The following is a 17,998-nucleotide window of genomic DNA, read 5'->3' on the forward strand; positions in this document are numbered from 1 at the left end:
CTCGCTCTCGGATTCTGTCCCCTCGTTCCAACGGATGTCCGACCCCATTAAACCTTGCTGACCACTGCTCTCTGTCTCACGCCTGAATTCTTGCTTGTGCGAAGACAAGACCCCACCCACCCATCACCGCTACCACGTCCACCAGCTGAACGGTGTCCAGTTTTCAGCTGTTGTCAACAAGGCACCAGGATAGGAACCGCATTGAGAAACGCATCCACATGGGCAGGCGACGTGGCCTCCAGACAGCACTCGCACTGCCCACCCCTCCCCTTCCATAACCAGCGGGGGCTCCTGCCTCCTTCAAGGCGCCCAGAGCTAGCCGGCCTCGTCCGTCCATCCCACGTCACGCGGCCCACTGCGCTGTGGCTGGGATGGCCACAGGGTTAGAGCAGCCCGCCTCATCCGTCACACATCACATGGCACATGGCACACCCACTCGCTGTGGCTGGGACGGCCGCGGGGTCAGGGCCCTGCTCTGTGCCTGGTCTCTGACACCGCGCACCGGAAGCTCCCCTCCCGGAACGGCTGCTCCTCTCGCTGGACGAAGCAGAGCCTGCAACAGCGTCCCTCCCTTGGTGCTGCTCGGTCAGAGCCCTGTCCACGGGGGGGGGGGGGGGGGGGGGCAGACTCGCGAGCCCGCAGGGAGCTGCAAGGCACAGTCCCCCCCCCCCCCCCCCCCCGTGCACAGTCCCAGCTGCAGGAGTTGTTGCGAGCACTGGCTAAGACCTCCCCAATTCCCAGAGGGTAAGACCATCCCCGCCCCCAGCCCTTTTCCCTAGTGACAGAGTCAAGGCCCAGCTGTGTGACTGCTGCTCCCCAACACTGGGCTGGGCTGCCCCACGCACTCCTCTGCCCTCTCTGGGCTCAGCAGGCCTCAGCTCCCAGCACAGTCCATGAGGGCCCACCCCAAGACCCCAGGGCCTGTCCAGCCACTTCCGGAAAGGAGACGAGCAGTCCGGACTGGCGGAAGGCCCCGCAGCCTCCTCCCACACCCTCCCGGCCCAGCGCCTCATCCATCCCCAGGCCTGGGCCGGAGCCCGGGGGCGCCCCCTCCTCCCTCTGCACACACTGGATCAGCGGAACTGGACAGAGGGGAGGCGAAGCGGACGCACACGCTGAGGTCATCTCCTGGCAGCTGCCGGAGCAGGAGGCTGCAGCTGGGCTAAGGGCAGGCCCCAAGAGGAGACCTCAGGCCCCTGTGTGGACAAGAGGCTCCAGAAACTTAATGGGAGCTGTGTTCTCCAAGCCTCAGTTTCTCTGTCTGGCAAATGAGGGTGTTACCACGCAGCTGTCTCCCAGGATGGCCCTGATAGCACTGGGAGGAGCAGCAGCCAGGGGCCGGGCGAGGCTCACTGCGCAGCCTCTGTGTGTGGTCACTCTGGGGACGCTGGGGGGCAGACCCTCAGAGCCTGCGGAGTCCGAACGGGGCGGGGGATGGGGGCTCACTCATCTGCCAGGTGACTCCCTGGCACCCAACACTGGCTTCTCGCCCTCCACACTGCAGACACGCGGAGTGGGTTACCCTCAGGTGGAGGCCGTCCTGTGCAGGCCGGCACTGAGCAGCCTCCCTGGCCTCTGCCCACAACCCTGCAGTCGCAGTGGCCAAAACTTGTCCCCAGTCTTTGCCAAATGTCCCCGGAAGTCTGAGAGCCACTGAGGTCCAAGCAGCAGGCAGAAGCCCTGGCCTGGGCTCGCAGGAACCATCGTGAGCTGCGGGGGACACCAGGCTCACTAGGGAACAGGGAGGGGGGCCCCCATACTCCCCACCATGGCACCGGCTTCCTGAGGCGCACACAAAGGTCCCCGGGCAGCAGGAGGCCGAGCCAGGACTGTTGATTTCCCACCCTGGGCACACCTGAAGCTCAGGCAGCCATGGTGTCACCTGCCCACGGTGGGGGGAGGAGATGGCGCCATGGTCACTGCTGCCCTTCATCTGTGTCCGGGCTGCCCACCCCACCCCTGCTAGCACTGGCCCCATGGCTCGGGATTTTCCACACAAGCATCAACGGAAAGGAGCTTGGGGGACCCAGGCACCACCCCCAAAAGGAGAGGAATGGCAGCTGAAGCTGCAACACTGCCAAGGTGGACCAGGAGCTAGAAACCATTCGACCTGCTTCCAGGGTCCTCTCCAGGAGGGTACTGGAGAGGTACCCACAGTGAGGTGGCTCTGCAGCGAGATCTCGATACAGTCGTGCTATACGGAAGCGGGAAAGTGGCCACTCACCTCCCACCAGGCAGAGGATTAACCAAACCCAGGCCTGGAGGCCGGAGTCGGCTAAGACCAGACCCTGCCAGCAAAGGGCTCACCCCTGGTGACGGAGGTGGACAGGCCACAGCCGTGTGAAAAAGTGACATGCGCTGAGCCAGAGCTAAGGGCACAGGGCCCGAGAAGGGCCAGTCCACAGCGGAAGTCACAGGACAGGCCACAGCCAGCAAGGACTCCGGCCAGTGGGAACCCAAGTGTGCAAAGCAGGTGCTCTGAGACCAGTGGGAACGACACCAAAGTAAGGGTGCTGACCCCACAATGCGCTCACGCGACTTCAGAACCACAGGAAGACAGAAACAGTAACTGTCATGGATTAACCCCGTGGGGAAGTCCACGTGGGTTAGACCACTGCCCACACGTTGTCAGAGGCTGGCTGCGGCCCCCAGCAAGTACAGTGAGGCAGCAGGCCCTCAACACCCACGTGGGAGACCTGGATGGAGTTCTAGGGCCCTGGCTCCAGCCTGGCCCGGACGCAGCCACGGTGGCCATTTGGGGACTGCACCAGGAGACAGGAGCTCGCTGTGTGTGTGTGTGTGTGTGTGTGTGTATGTGTGTGTGTGTCTCCCTCTCTCTGTAACTCTGTCTTTCAAATAAATAGACTGCTTTATCAGTGAGTGAGAGAGAGAGAGAGATCCATCCATCCATCCCCTGGGTCCACACCGAAAAAACTGGGGTCAGGCAGGGGTGACCAGGGCCTCGTGCCTGTCACACACACTCAGTGCCGGTGGAAAGACCAGTATGTGTTCGTGCAAAGAGCCCAGGCTTCTGAGTGACAGCGATCGCGGGCAACCTGAGCCTGTCCCTAACAAGCTGTGTGACTGTGCACCTTGCACTTAACCTCTCTGAGCCTCAATTCTCCATCTGAGAAATGCAAGCAGTTGCCCCACTCGCACAGTTGTGAGGATCCAAGAGAAAACACTCCGCAGGGTTCTCGGCACACAGTAGGTGCTGGATAAGCGATGGTGGCAGGAGGTAAATGCATGGCCACGAGCGCCAGCGTCCTCACCTCGTTCAACGTTATACTCAGCCCCAACCCAGAAAAATGATGCTTGAAGGAGCAGCCCCTCCCATCGGGGGCTGACCTGCCTGGACCGGGATGGGACAAGGACACAGGGGGATGGGAGAGCACACAACCGCCAGGCAGCAGAACCACGACGCCCCGCTGCACCCCAGAACACACAGAGGAGTAAAGCAAAGGTGAGCCCCACTGCACAGGCCAGCCTCAGAGCCAGCCCAGAGCAGCAGAGGCTGGGAGCCGTCTCCAGAGTGCAAACCGCAGGCCTCTGGGTCTCTCTGAACACGGGCGGGAGCCCTTGTCTCTGGCTTCTCTGGGAGGGGGAAGCCCAGCCCCTCTGCCTCCAGCTCTGAAGCTGGGCCGGGCTCAGGACGCTGCGGATCCGTGCTCCGGAGATGACCCAACCACTACCGTGAGCTCCGACAGCTCAAGTCCACGGACACGGGTCCGGGGCCTGACCCCAGCCCCCCTCAGCCTCACTCTGCAGAGAAAACTCCCCTGCCCCTTCCTTCCTCTCCCTGCAGCTGACCACGCCCACTTCTCTGCCCCGCCTCCCATGGCCCCCCCGGTCAGACACCCCACAGTAGTCTGTCAGCACGGTCTCCCCAGGGCGGGGCCCCTGACTCCCCGCCGTGGCGCGGACACGCGGTCTGCTTCCCTCCCGTCTCTATGCCGGGGCCTGCGACCAAGCACGCAACAGGTGTGTGCGGGAAGTTGGGGCTGCAGAGCGCTCCAGCGCCAGAGGAGCTGGGCTTGGCGGGACTTGGAAGCAGGAGGACTGTGGCGCCTGCACCTGGACACATGAGGTCATTTTCCACGGAGCCATCCCCCAGGGTCACGCGTTCTTGCGTCACGGTTGGCTTCCTCCCACAACTGGAGCACCCACGGTTACAATGGCCACAATTCACAGAACAACTATTACATCAACCAATGATTGTCCGTGAGCCTCCAGGCCGGGGCTCCGTGTCAAAGACTCTTTTGAGTGAGGGGCACACGCAGTTGCACAACTGTTGCTGTGGACTGGAGTGGAGTCAGCTCCTCCCCTTTCATCTGTGTGTGTACCACCCACCAGCTCTCAAATGGGCGGGACCGCCCCCTGGTAGAAAGGGGCATGTTTTGATTGACACATGATTGGCATGTTGTGGACTCAACTGAGGCTGTTAAGCCTCCTGCCACACGTGGGACATCCCATTCACAGAAGACCTCCCGCTGCAGGAACCAGAGCCACCCCAACACTCAGGCACTGAACACCCTGCTGAGGCCGTGTCCCCGGGGGGTGGTGACAGGACAAAGGTGACATCATTATTAAAGAAGACCTCCAACCCCCTTCCCCAGCCCCTTTCCTAACATTCCAGAATCTTCTTGCCCTGTACCTCCCCGCCCACCTGCCAATCTCCATCTCTCTGAGTCCCGCCCCCTGACACATACACCTTCCTGGGTCCACAGCCCCGAGCACCCCTCCCACCTCGGGCCAGACAGCTCCCTCCCTGCGTGTCAGCTGCTGCCGCGTGGGCTCCACAGCCCAATGCCCAGTGCAGACTCCAGGTCTGACGGGACGTGGCCCCGCCCCAACACTGACCAAGCCACCGATGTGCTGCCTGCTTCACCTGCCCCCCGCCCCGACCCCCACCCCCCACCACCGCCCAACCACGGTACCAGAAAGCTCCTCTTTGACTCCACAGCAAGGAGAGAAACACCGGCGACCTCACGGAGCCCTCCCAACAGCCCTAGGAAGCCATCGCTGCTACCGGACCACGTTCCGGGCGCCTGCCACTGGCACCAGGAAGGACGCATCATCTGGCTCAAGTCCTGCAGCCAAAATCCAGGTCCAGGCCTGGTCTCAGACGCCTCCCCCACCCCACCCGAGGCAGCTGTCCATTCTGATCAACCACGTTCAGCCCAAGGGCTGTGGAATTCAAAGGCACAGGTTCGGAGGCACTGTGGGCACAGGCCATAATCTGCCCTTTACCCAGAGGTCTCTGCAGTGCCCCTCTCTCCGCATTGGCTGAGCTCTCCAACCCCAGGAGATCCAGACGCGGGCAGCAGGGAGAGCCATTCATCTCCCCGGGAAGAACAGCGTAACTTTAAAAGCCGGGCACCAGCTGAGGCTCCCGCGTCGGCCTGTGGCTTCAGGCTAGGGAAGGGTTTCCTCACAGCCAGCAGGACTCCCAGAGCAGACGGGTGGAACAGAGCTACCCCTCCCCCCGGTGCCGACCCACCCAGGCGAGCAGAGGCCGCGGCTACAGCAGCAGCAGTGCGCGATGGTCAGCGCCGGGCGGCACACGAACCCCCTGCCACGCTCAGAGGCGCTCAGCCCAGGGGTGGGAGGCCAGAGCCCCAGGGAGCACCTCGGAGGAGAGTTCACGGGAGGAAGTCCCTCGGCCCCCGCAGCTGCACCCTGCCCAGGCCCCTCGCCCCGGGACCAGGGGCCCAGCTGCAGGTGAAACAAATCGTGTGGCTGGGAAAATGGGCATCAGGTGGGAGCCACACGCCTGCCCACCCGGCCATCGCTGCATCTCCAAAGTCAAGTGACGGGGGCGCCCGCAGGCCAGCTTCCTACCTGGCTGCCCCCAGACGCAGGGAAAGCATGGGCTCCCCACTGCCGCCCCTCCCAGCCCCACTGAACGCCAGAGGAAGGAGACTCGGGCATTTAGAAAACCAGCGGTGATGGCGAGAACATTCTGGAGAGAGGGAGGGTGGAAAGTGCGCAGCAGGGGAGACCGCAGTTTCCGTAGCAAACTCGAGAACCCTGCACCCCAAGAGGCAAAGGGGACAGACGGACGCCGGGCCAGCTCGGAGCCCAGCAGCGCCGGGGTCTGGGATGCGAGGGGACAGGTGTCTCGGACAGCGCTGGGCAGGGATGCAGAAGGGTCCTCGCCCTGCCCAGTGCCTCCCCTCCCCCACCAGCAGGCCCCCCCACCAAGGGTCTGTTCTCTAAAGAGGGTACACAGCAGGTGCCCATTGCCGTGAAGACTAAGTGGGTTTCTGTGTGCTGGATACAGAGGACCCCCCCCCAAACACCCCCCAAGCTCTCTTCCTTCTCGCAGCTCCCAGGCCCCCGCTCTCCACCCCCCGCAGCCTGGCCTCTCTCTAAGACTCATTATCTTAAAGGCAGTGTGACAGAGAAAGAAGCAGCTCATCCTCCATGCACGACAGCCGCGGCTGGGCCAGGTGGAAGGCAGGAGCCAGGAACTCCGTCCCGGCCCCCCGTGTGGATGGCAGGGGCTTGAGCAAGAGGGCCATCTTCTGCTGCCCTCCCAGGCGCACAGCGCTCTGATACACCATGCTGGCATCGCAAGTGGCGGCTGAACCCGCTGCACTATGGCATGGACGCCAGCCACCTGCTCTCCAGCCTCCGATGGGGCACTGTTAAGACTCTGCCACGGAGGAAAGACCTCCAGGTACTGCATAGGGGTTCCCGAGAGAGCAGCCAGCAGGGCGCCTGCAGGAGAAGCTTCTAGGGTCAGGCAGCCCCGCCACACGTGCTCAGAGCTAGCACACTCTTAGACGTGAGAAGACACGCAAGGACTTGATCTAGCCAAGGAAAGAAGTCTCCAACACAAAGCTCCAAGGCAGGGCCGCAGCTCTGCGGAGTGGGGAAGCAGGCCCCCACCATGCCGAGCGCACCGGCCACGGCGCCAGGTCCTCTCCGTCCAGCCGCTCACGCGGTCCTGGCTGAACCCACCTTGTTCTTCCCCTTCTACCAGGAAGGCGTCTGAGAGCGGAGAGGGTGAGTAGAGCGTCCCAAGCCAGCACACACGAGTGAGCGGCAGAGCAGGGATTCCAACCCGGAGACGCGGCCCCCGCTCCCAAGCCGCCTCTGCAAACCCAGCCCAGCCCTCGCCGCCCCCCGCCGCTGGCCCTGCGCGGTCACGAAAAGAGTGGGCTCCACCAGGGAGGATGAAAGAGCACTTGCAAATTAAAAATGCAACAGATTGAAACACGGAATAGAAAATCAGTGACATCTCCCAGACAGCAGAGCCGAACCCAAAAGGGACACGAGCTAGACGAGATAAGGAAACTGGAGGATTAGGCCAGGACGACGAACACGACATCTAGCAGCTCTACAAGGTCAGAGAAATCCAAAGCGCAGAAATCATCGTCGGATAATCCAGAAGTCCCCAGGGCTGACGGGTGCCCAGAGATGGACGGCCTCCCTCAGGCCTTGGGATAAGGGACAGAGAGGCCAGCACAAGGCCGGGGACCAGCAGTCACCAGGGGCCCTGGGCCACCAGCGACGACAGACCTAGAGCTGACCATGTGCTCCTCTAAGATGGCAGAGGGTCAGGAGCAGGGGGACGTCACTCACACCGCACACACCCTCTGGGGAGCGGCACTTGTCTGCTCGCTGTGGGCTTCCAGCGTCTGATGGAATGCAAGCCGAGTCAGCAAGCGCGCGTGGCCACCGATGCCAGGATGCTCTCTCGCTCCCTAAGCAGACTTCAATATTCCACATCGAGTACAAGACCTTTTACCAAGAAAACCGGGGCGGGGGCCGGGCTAGCAGCATGCCCTCACTTCATCTGTCTCAGCTCCAAGAGAACAGGACGGGGTGGGTGTGTAGCCTAGTGGTTAGACACTCCCACGTTGGAGCCCGTGGGTGCCACTCCCCAGCCCCAGCTCCTGACTCCAGCTTCCTGCAAACACAAACCCTGGGAACCAGTGGTGATGGCCCAAGTAGCTGGGTCCTTACCACCCATGTAGGAGACCAGGATTGGGCTTCCAGCTCCCAGCTGCAGCCCTGGCCCAGCCATGACTATTATGGGCATTTGGGGAGCAGAACCAGTGAATGGGACCGTGCATGTCTCTCTCCCTCTCTCTCTCTCTCTCTTTCTGCCTCTCAAATAAATACAATTTTTAACAAATTTAAAAAGAAAAAAGGGCACGCCGAGGGGTGGAGCAGAGACGTCACCGCGGCCAGAGCCGGGTATGAACCTGGAAGATGCCATGATGTGACCCTCTCTGTGCCCGGGCCACCGCACGCTGACTGGGAGCGTGACTGCCGACAGTCTCTGCTGCCCGTCATCTGCCCCTTGTGACCAGAACCCTGGCCCCACACTCAGCTCAGGTCCTGTCACCACCCCAGGCCTCCACCAAACTCACAGATGGAGAGGCCAGCACTGTGGCATGGTAGGGGAAGCCTCCACCTGCAGCACCACATCCCATATGGGCACCAGCTCGTGTTCCGGCTCCTCTTCCTATCCAGCTCTCTGCTTAGGGCCTGGGAAAGCACTGGAAGAAGGCCCAGGTGCTTGGACCCCTGCACCCGCGTGGGACACCCAGAAGGAGCTCCTGGCTCCTGGCCTCAGATGGGTCTGGCTCCGGCCGTTGTGACCATTTGGGGAGTGAACCAGCAGGTGGAAAACCTCTCCCTCGCTATCTGTAGCTCTACCTCTCAAATAAATAAAAATTTAAAAAAAGCCAGGATGCAAACATCTCCCTGCTGTGTCTCTTCTGGGGCAGAGACGAGACGGGGCAGCCACTGTTGGTCACGCCTGCGTGGGGCTCCTCTGGCTGCCGCGGCGGGCTCAACCCCACACGTGTGTACTATCTCGCAGATCTGGCGGTCAGAGGTCTCCAGTGGATCTCACGGGCTAAAATCGGGGTTACGGGAAGGGCTGCGTTCCTTCTGGAGTCACGGCGGGGGAATCCGCGGCCTCCCTTTTGCAGCTCCCGAAGGCCGCCGGCACCCCCTGGCTGGGCCTGTGGCCCCTCGCGCTGCAGCATCCCTCTGCCCTCTGCTTCTGCCACCCCACACCTTCTCGCTGTGGCCCGCCTGCCTCCCTCCCCCGAGGAAGCGCCTGAGCACCTGGGCGCACGTGGCTGACGCAGCTGCATCGGCCCCGCCCCTCCTGACCCAGGTTTTGGGGATTGGGGTGTGGACATCCTTGCCGGGGGTGGGGCGGGGGGAGAGGAGAGTATGCAGCCTGCCGTCTCCCCCGCCCCACGTCAGGGATGGGCAAGGCAAAGACGCACACGCCTGGCTCAGGTGCCCCCCAAGGTGTGCTGGGAGGGCTGCAGCGAGGCAGACGCTGTGAATTCCACCAAGGATGGGGCTCTGCGGGAGGGCCCACGCGGGCACAGGTGCAGGGATGAGAAAGGATGCGGCCTTCGGGGGTGCCACTGGGGCCCGGCTCTTCCAGGAAGAGCAGCACAGGTTGGGTAGGGGGCTTCTTCCAGAGATGGGGAGACGGACGTGGGGCTGCCGGGGAAGCGCTGGAGGCAGGGCAAGAATGGAGGAACGCGCCACAGCAGGTGAGCGTGGAAAGGCCGAGATGAGCTAAGCCAGGGCCAGGGCTGACGGACACAGGGCCAGGACGGGAGGGGCCACCTGGGGGTTCAAGTTCCTTTGCCACCAAATGGGCAGGTCACTCCAAGCCCCAGTTCTCAGCTCTGAAGTACAAGCCATGCCCATGCTAGAGGACTTAAATAGTTTAAAAGAGGAGCTGGATATAAATACGAAGGCTCCTGCTGCTCGGAGGACGCCCTGGGAGAGGGGAGCAGGAGCGGGGTGACGTCATCCGTCATCGGAGCCCTAAGGGACCTTCCATTTGACCCTGGCTCTGCAGGAGCTGACGGTCCTGCTGGTCGACCCCAGAGGACTCCAGGCTCCTGCAAACTCCCCACATTCTCCTCGGGGTGGGTTTCCTCACCCAGGGCGTCCCGGACTATGATTTCCAAGCAGCAGATGTCAGTGCCCAAGCAAGGAAAAACAAGAGGGAGGGTCGGCTGCAAGTGCTCCCTGGGGGCCCCCTCACGCACCCCCAACCCTGGCTTCATCCTCCCAGGAGCTCCCTGAGTTTCCCAGGGACACACACACCCGCCATCGCCTGCTCCCTGACCCCACAGCTCACATATCCTGCCTTGCTCTTCTGATTTTGCCTTATTTTCATTTTATTTGATGTGTGGAGAGACAGACACACACAGAGAAATCTTCCAGCTGCCAGTTCACTTCCCAAATGCTTGCAACAGCCGAGGCTGGGCCAGTCTGAAGCCAGGAGCCCAGCACTCAGTCTGGGTCTCCCACGTGGCAGGCAGGGACCTCACTCACACCTTGAGCCATCACCTGCTGCCTCCCAGGACTGCGACTCGGGCACCGCTGTGGGAGGCGGGTGTCCTGAGCGGCGTGCTGACCACTGCACCAAGTGCCTGCCCGCCCTGCCTGTTTACAGATTTACCCCAGCCCACTCTGGTGCTCTCACCCTTGCCCCTCCCCCCGACTCCCGCCCTACCCCCTTCAGCATCCTCTGTTGTTGCGCAACCTCCCGGGGTGTCCTTTTCACGCCTCATTCCCGGCTCCCAGCATTTCAGGGGGACCCAGTGCGTGTTACTTGACCGGCTTCCCGTGACCGGGCCCACTGCCAGTGCAGACACAGAAAGTGCCCAGGCACGCCGGCGGCCCTTGGTCACACACACACACAGGCATTCCCTACTGCTGTGTCACCACGAGCATCCGCTACAGGTTACGAGCCCTAGGTTTACAAACCCTGTCCTCCTCCAGGAAGTCGTCCAGGCTGCCACATGCAGACCCAACAGGTGCAGCTGTGTTCCAATAAAACTTTATTTGCAAACATAAGCAGTGGGCCAGATATGGCCCGCGCACCATGGTTTGTGAATCTCCACTCTGACAAAAAAAAAAAAAAAAGAAGAAGACATGGCAGCAAGGAGGAAAAGTGTCAATCGTTATGGGCACACTTGGGATTTCTGATGCTGCCTCTGATTCCTTCTGTGACTGACACAATCTACCACTGTTAAAAAAAAAAAAAGGAGAGAGAGGCACAGAAAAAAGGTTTCTATGGGAACAGGGAGTTCACTTTAAATGGTTCAGCCACTAAAAAGACAATTACTTTATTTTTCTCTCTTCCGCTCAGATGCAGAGCAGCCTGCTGGCTGGGCAGGAGGACTTTGCCCAGAGGCTCAGCCGTTCCAGTCAAAAATTAAACACCAGTGTGCCCCACGGGCCAGGGCTGCTCAGGGAATCTGGGCCTCCTGGCCGTGGGTGCTCCACGCCCCCAGCAGGCTCCACGGCCAGCAGGCAGCAGCGGGTGACAAGACCTCCTCTCACGGCGGCCGCATGGCTGGGTGGAGGGCTTCTGGCTCCAAGATGGTTTCCATCTGACCGGCCCCTGGGCACTCCCAAGCCTGGGGGGGATCAGGAACCCCCATGTGCCCTGACACTGGTGCTGGCCACCAAACCGCCCTGGGCACGGCTGTTCCACCTCGCTCGACAACCAAAGGCGAACCCAGAATGTGGGCTCTGATGGCAAAGCTGAGAACTGCAGGCTTTCTGCCAGGGCCTCTGATGGAAGCGATTTCCCACATTTGACAGTGGACAGATACAGGAAAGTGACCGGCGACAGTCCCACCCTGGCCACCCAGCACACGGGTGCAGGCAGCTTGAGGCCGGGCCGGGCCCACCACCCCTTACACCACCTTCCCAGGGGCTGAGCTGCAGATAATCCAACCCTCTCACTACGCAAGAGGGGAAACTGAGAGACGGCCAGGGAGAGGGATTCCGCCAGACCCCACAGCCAGTCGGCACCGACCCCCGGATCCGGGCTCCGGCCTTGGCCTCCTGGGCTTAACCATGGCTTCCCCATGAGCACAAGGCCCCGCACGGCAACCTCCGCAGCTAGGGAGGGCGCGGGCACCGGGACTCTTCGGCCTGCAATCCAGAGTTAATGCAAAGCCAGACCCCAGCCAGAGCCAGAAAAACCCAATCAGCGTAAGGATTCACGCACGAGGACCCGCGCTCAGCCCCAGGCCCGTGGCCATGCCCGCAGGCAGTCAGTCCTGGAGGACAGGAAGCCTAACGTAGGGTCCTGCCTCACCTGTCCCGCCCATGACAGCAGCCACAGGGGCACACCCATCCCAGTGCTGGAGACAGAGGAAGATAAGGAAGAGAGCTGGGGAGATAAGGAGCCGGGGAGTGGAGGCCCTGGCCAGCCAGCGTGGCACCCCAAGCCAGACCCAGCGGCCTCAGCTTCATCCAGGGCCACCAACCTGTTTCTCGCCGTGCACCTGTGGGGCCATAACACTGTGAGTCCTAGGACAGGTGAGGCTGCCCAGGTGGCCAATCCTGCCCCCCCCCACTGCCCAGGCGCGGACACTGTGCTGCCGGCCACAGGGGTGCGTGCGGGTGGCCGGCTGGACTACGGGAGTGCAGCAAGCACCAGAGTTGGGAAGAAGTCACTGTAGTGTCTGAGCAAGCAGGGCAGGGCCTGGGGGTGGGTCTGAGCCCATGGGATGAGAGAGGGCAGTGGGGGCCGGGGGGCAAGGGCTAACCGGAACAGGAGCCCATCTCAGGCTGCCCTGTGAATCCAGGCCATGCCACAGGGCACAGGGGAGAAGCGACACAGCTGAGTGTCTGTCCAGCCTTCAAGGTGCAGGTGCAAGGCCCCCTCCTCTGAGAGGCTGTGGCCGCTCCCAGCTCAGAAGCCAGGGCATGCGACTCTGAGCAGGTGCGACGGGACCTGGGCTGCTCTCACCTGGGTTCCCATCCCAGAGCCACTGACGAGTCACGTGACCTTGGGCAAATCACGACTGAGGGTGAGAAAGCCACCTAGGGCCTGGGGGCAGTGAAGGACCAGCCCCTGCCCCTGCCCCTGCCCCAGCCTGACGCTCCCTGGCCAGCTTCACCTCGAACCTGGTGCCACATCCACGCCGAGCCACTCTGGAGCAATGGGGTGAGAAATGACAGCATCGAGGCCCCAAAGCACCAGGATGACGGGAGTCGGCCCGAAAGGGGACGCCCCTCTGCACCACCAAGATCAGAAAACCCGAGCCCGGCCTGCGGCTCCTGAGGCTGCCTGCGACAGGCTCACGCTCCCGAGGGCAGAAGCCAGAGCCAGCCCTGCCAGATGCTACGGCGTGGCACGCTTGCGCAACTGACCAGAGAGGAGCTGCAGGGCCCGGGGGTGGTGGGGGCTTCCGATGTGAACGGGAGCATCCGCCTCCTGCATGCTGGCCCCACAGGCCTCGCCGCCCAACACAAAGTGGTCCCGGCGCCAGTGGAAAACTCAGCCACACCCTGAGGCCAAGAGGGAGGGGCGCATTCGGAGTAGCCTTGTCATCAACACTCTGGGGCCCTCACCACCCACAGCCCACGGAGAAGGAAGGCACGGCCGTGTTAACCAGCCACCTCCGGCCTCACTTCCACTCCACACGGCCCCAAAGAAGAGGGGACAGCAGGCTGCAGTGGTCTCCATCCTGTTCCATTTTCTCTTCTCCAAAAAGGTCAACCCCATTCCCTTGCAAAGGACCCCAGGAGGGGACACACGTGGTCCCTGCACAGAGGGTCTATCAGGGAGCCCCTGGTTCACATACATCTTCATGACCCACGAGTGTGCGCACACCTGCCAGGGCTCCGACCCCGGAAATGGAAGGGCAGGCCTCCTGGGAGAGGCGAGCCTCCTGCACAGCTAGCCATAGCCTGCTGACCTCCAAAGACAGTTCAGGGCGTCCCCATTCCAGCATCCCCCGGGAGACCATCACATCACATCACAGCTGCGTGGATTCCAGAATCCCACGGTCCAGGGCGACAGGCGAAGTCTCGGAAGTGCACCGGGCAGAGGCGACATTCCTCCACGTCAAACATGCAGATCTACAGAAAGACTATGGCTGCCCCATCCTTCCCCAAGGCCCAACACCCACAGGACTTAACCTCAGGCCACCCCTCCCAACTGACCTCACACCAGGCCCGCAGAAGAGCCCAAGCGTTGGGGGAAAGGAAGCCAGGCTGCCCGCACACAGAGCCAGCATCCTCCCGGATCCCAGCGATTAGACTGCTGAAATCCCACTGTCCCCGGGCTCGCATCACCACGACAGCCGCGGCTACCTGCTGGCAGCAAGCCCAAGGCTCCCAGCACAGCGCCCGGCCTGGACTCCTCCTGTCTCCCTGCCTGCCACCCACACCGGGTTCACAGGAACTGGGTCCCTGCTGGTGGCCAAGCACGTCCGGCTGGCTCACATCTACCAGCTGGTTCCAGCAGATGCCCTGAGCCCAGCGTGGGGCGCCTCCTGGACTTGACCCTTGGGTCGGAACTTCCTGAGTAGCACAGAAGCAAGGAGCAAAAGTGTCTGTTAAGCAGTTGGACACGAAGCAGGGAAAGCAAGGGAAAAACCAAGAGCAAACAGATTCCCGGCCCCAAGTCCACTCCAGCCTCTCCCAGCTCAGGAGCTCCACAGAGCTAGCATCCCCTGGGGACAAGAACAGCTCTGTCCACTCACTGAAGCCCCCACCTGCCGACAACCCAAGGGCCCCAGCCTGGAGGGACAGATGGGCCCAGTGGCCACACGCAGGAGTCACACTCAGCAGCAGTGCCCGACACAGGCACGAGCAGGGGCTGACCAAGGAGGCCCGGCTCCGAGAGGGCGATTCCATTTAACACCACGTCCTAGCGGCAAACCAGTCCTGGTAAACCAAGCTGACAATAGTTACCTTGGTGATGGTGGGGGGGCGGGCGGACGTCATTGACGGGGAAGGAAAACGAGGGAACCTCATAGGGTCCTAAATTTCTCTGTATTTTCATCTGGTGCTGGTTCCACCCATATGTAAAAATGCGTTGAGCCTATGTGTAAGATTAATGTACATCACACGTGTGTGTGCACACACACACAAATAAATTTAAAAGTGCCTGTTTTAATGACAAAGCCTACCGATGCGTAAAGGGTAACTGGCCATTTGCCTAAAGGTGAGGACGGTTCCCTGGGAGTGAGGGGGAAAAGCCCACCCAGTGAGCGCCTACCCGAAGTGTCCCCATTCTGTGCCACCTTCCCCCACCTGCTGAGTGTGCTCCACCACAGTCCCTCTGTGCCCTTGGAGCTGACCCCGAGGAATGCGGGAGGAACTCGGGGCACCAGGCATTGCCTCGGATGTGCTAACATATTAACCACCCGGTGACTGCCCAGGACACACACAGGCACACACCCTGACAGCCCAAACCAGTGCCTTCTCAGCAAGACTACCGTCCGCCCCCCAGGAGGATGCCAGCTCTTCTTGGACAACAGGACCCGGGGCGTTTGGCTTAGCATCAAAAGGGCTCCTTGGCAGCGTCCCAGCTCCATCTCCACCTTGGACACCAATCACCAATCACACAGGAGAGCTGGGAGGAGCCCAGAGCAAGCCACCGCCAGGACCCACCCCCTGGCCCCCCTCCGACTCGGGTCACCTCTGCCTGCACTGCCCTTGCCCAACCTAGGGGCGGAGCAGGTCCACGTGGGCTCCCAGGAAACACTCTATCATTAGGTTTAAATCTGACTGCTCCGCCACTCCCCAGCCTGCACCCCAATCACCGGGGCTCCCAGAGCGCCCACAGTAAAGTCACTGCACCTGCTGGGGGCGGAGCCCGGGGCCGACACCGCCCACCCAGCCACGCCCCACGGACGGTGCAGTCAGTCTCTAGAAACCCACGCCCGCAGGGAAGCAGCTAAAGGAACTTCACCTGCACAGCGTGGGCGGGAGCGGCCGGAAGTGGAAATGGGTCCACTTTTCTACGAAGCCCACGCGTGAAAGGGCAGTGGGCAGATTGCCGCGAAGAGTAGCTGGCCCTTGGGGGCTGGGGCTGGGGGCCACTACGCGGGATTGCTTTCCTGCAGGGAACTCCGTGTCTTCTCGGTTTCCACACTGAACCAACTCTTGGGGCAGGCACACTCCGTCTCCGAGACGGCCACCCCTCGGCAGCAGCTCCCGCCCCGCTGTCCCGCGCCCAGGCAGGACGGGGGTCCTCCCTGCCCCTCTTCCCATGTGCGAGTCGCGCGCTCACAGGCCAGGGGCAGCTCCCCGAGGGCCGTGGTCGGCCGCTCCCGCCCATCCGCGCCCCTGGCCCCTGGCGTCCCCCGCTCGCCCCCCGCCCCGGCCCAGGCGCCGCCCCCATTCAATCCCCCCTCCCCTGGAAGGGGCTTAGGCAGTGCGCAGACTCACGCGCTCACAAACTCGCAGACACACGAGCACAAACTCGGGCGCGCACACGGGGAGCCGCGCGCTCTCCGCCCCCGCTGACCCGGGCTACCGCCCCCGGGCGCCCAAGAACAAACTTCTCCGAAGTCGCCACGGGGGCTGCGGGCGCGAAGGGGGCCGTCCCCACGCGGCGGCTGTGGCCCGGCCGGCCGCCCCGGCCCCCGGCGCCGTCCGCAGCCCGCTGTGGGGGCGGCCCAGGTCCCGCGCCCGCGGCCGGGCGTCCCTTCCCCGGAGGGCCCGGCCACCTTACCTTGCAGGTTCTGGACTCGGATGTCGCTGATGTGCCCGATGAGCTCCTCGCGCTGGAACCAGTCCCATTCCTGCGCAGCCATGAAGCGCGCGAGGCCGGAGCGCCGGCGGGCGCGGGCGGCCGGCGGGCTACGGGCGGCGGGCGGGCGGCGCGCACCGGCGAGGGCGCCGCGGAGCCGGGGCCGCGGAGGCGGGGCGGTGGCGCGGTCGGGGCCGCCCCCGCCGCGGGCGGACAGCAGGCGGGCGCGGGGCGGCGGGTGCGGGGCGCCCGGCTCGCGCGCACTCCCCCAGCCGGGGGCGGGGGCCCCGGGGCGAGGGGCGGGGCGGGGCGGGGAGGGAGGCTGGGCGCGGGCCGCTTTCTCTTTTTTTTTTTTTTTCCGGGGTGTTGCGGGGGGGTGGGATTGTTGGGTCGCCAGGGGACGGTGATGAGGCGCGGGGTCCGGGCCCCCCCAGATTGTGATGTCTCAGAGGGCGGTGGGTCCCGTGACGCAGCCAGGGCCGGGGGAGACTGCGGGTCCCGGTCCCTCCCCTCGGCGCCTGGGCGCCTCCCTCCGGTCCCTGGCGTGACCTGTCCTACCCCCCACCCCCATCCCCTGCCTCCGAGCCCAGCTCACCTTTGACCCCAGGGGCCGCTTGGGAAGGAAGGGGACCCTTGAGGGGAGAGAGTGACTAGTGTGGAATTGGGAGTCCCCAGAGTAGAGGCGGTGGGGAGAAGGCCCTCCTGCCGGGGTCTGGTTATTGGGATCTGTCCAGTGGTGTGACCCCCGCTTTTGGGGAGGAGGGAGGAGCAGCCCTGTCCCCAGGACCTGCGGCGCTGGTGGGGTCCGGGGCCCCTGAGTCTCCTAGGCCTCCTCCCCTCCCCATTTCTTTCACTTTCCAGAATTCCTGGATCTTATCACGTTCGGGGCCTCTGCATGTCCTCTTGGTTTTACACAGCAGTGGTCAAATTTGTCCAAAGCTTAGGAACGACTTTTGTCCCGGTTTAGTGGTCTTTTTCAGGATACCTAAGGCTGCGTAGAAAATGGCTTTAAAGATGAAGCATTCCAAAAGGGGAAAAAAAAAAAAAGAGGGGGCGGGGCTTGCTGACCTTTCACACACAGAGGCCTGAGTTCACAGCACTGAATACCAGACAGGAGGCACAGACCCTGGCCTTGGACGCAGGGCCCCCAGGAGAGCAACCCCACGCTCTGGTCATCTGCCTCCCACCAATAAAGCAGGAGAATTGCAGACCAAGGGGAGCTCCCGAGAGGAGGAAGTCCGCTCAGGGTGAGGGCCTGGGGGAGGGGGCACAGCCCAGCTCTCCAAGGGCTGGTCTTGGAGTGGAGCCTGAAATGGGAGAGGAGCCCGGACCAGGACCAAAGCTTGGGCTGGGGTCCCTGCAGACAGGGGTGGCGGCCTCCCAAGGGCTCCTGGGTGCCTGAGCCAGAGCCCCCAGGGGCAGAGGAGGGAGCCGCCTGGCTCTGGCTTTGATTCCTGATCATGTGGTCATTTCACCCCCCAGGGAGCGGGG

The 17,998-nt window shown here is 62.9% G+C and overlaps 1 protein-coding gene across 4 annotated transcripts in view; it reads right to left on the reverse strand.

The window, feature by feature from the left end:
- CLMN (calmin) overlaps nucleotides 1-16,754 on the reverse strand; it is a 103,428-nt gene extending 86,674 nt beyond the window's left edge. For 3 of the 4 annotated variants that reach the window (XR_016226653.1, XM_070065583.2, XM_089322476.1), the window contains exon 1: nucleotides 16,490-16,754. Coding sequence is in view for 3 of the 4 variants with exons in the window: in XM_070065583.2 (XP_069921684.2) it covers nucleotides 16,490-16,571 (82 nt within the window). In the remaining variant the exon portion in view is untranslated. The remainder of the gene's footprint in view (nucleotides 1-16,489) is intronic. The other variant, XM_070065585.2, reaches the window with a different exon arrangement.
- Nucleotides 16,755-17,998: the final 1,244 nt, after the last annotated feature.

This window comes from Oryctolagus cuniculus, chromosome 20, assembly GCF_051225735.1.
Source record: "Oryctolagus cuniculus isolate XC-2025 breed Fujian yellow rabbit chromosome 20, ASM5122573v1, whole genome shotgun sequence".
Lineage (NCBI taxonomy): Eukaryota > Metazoa > Chordata > Mammalia > Lagomorpha > Leporidae > Oryctolagus > Oryctolagus cuniculus.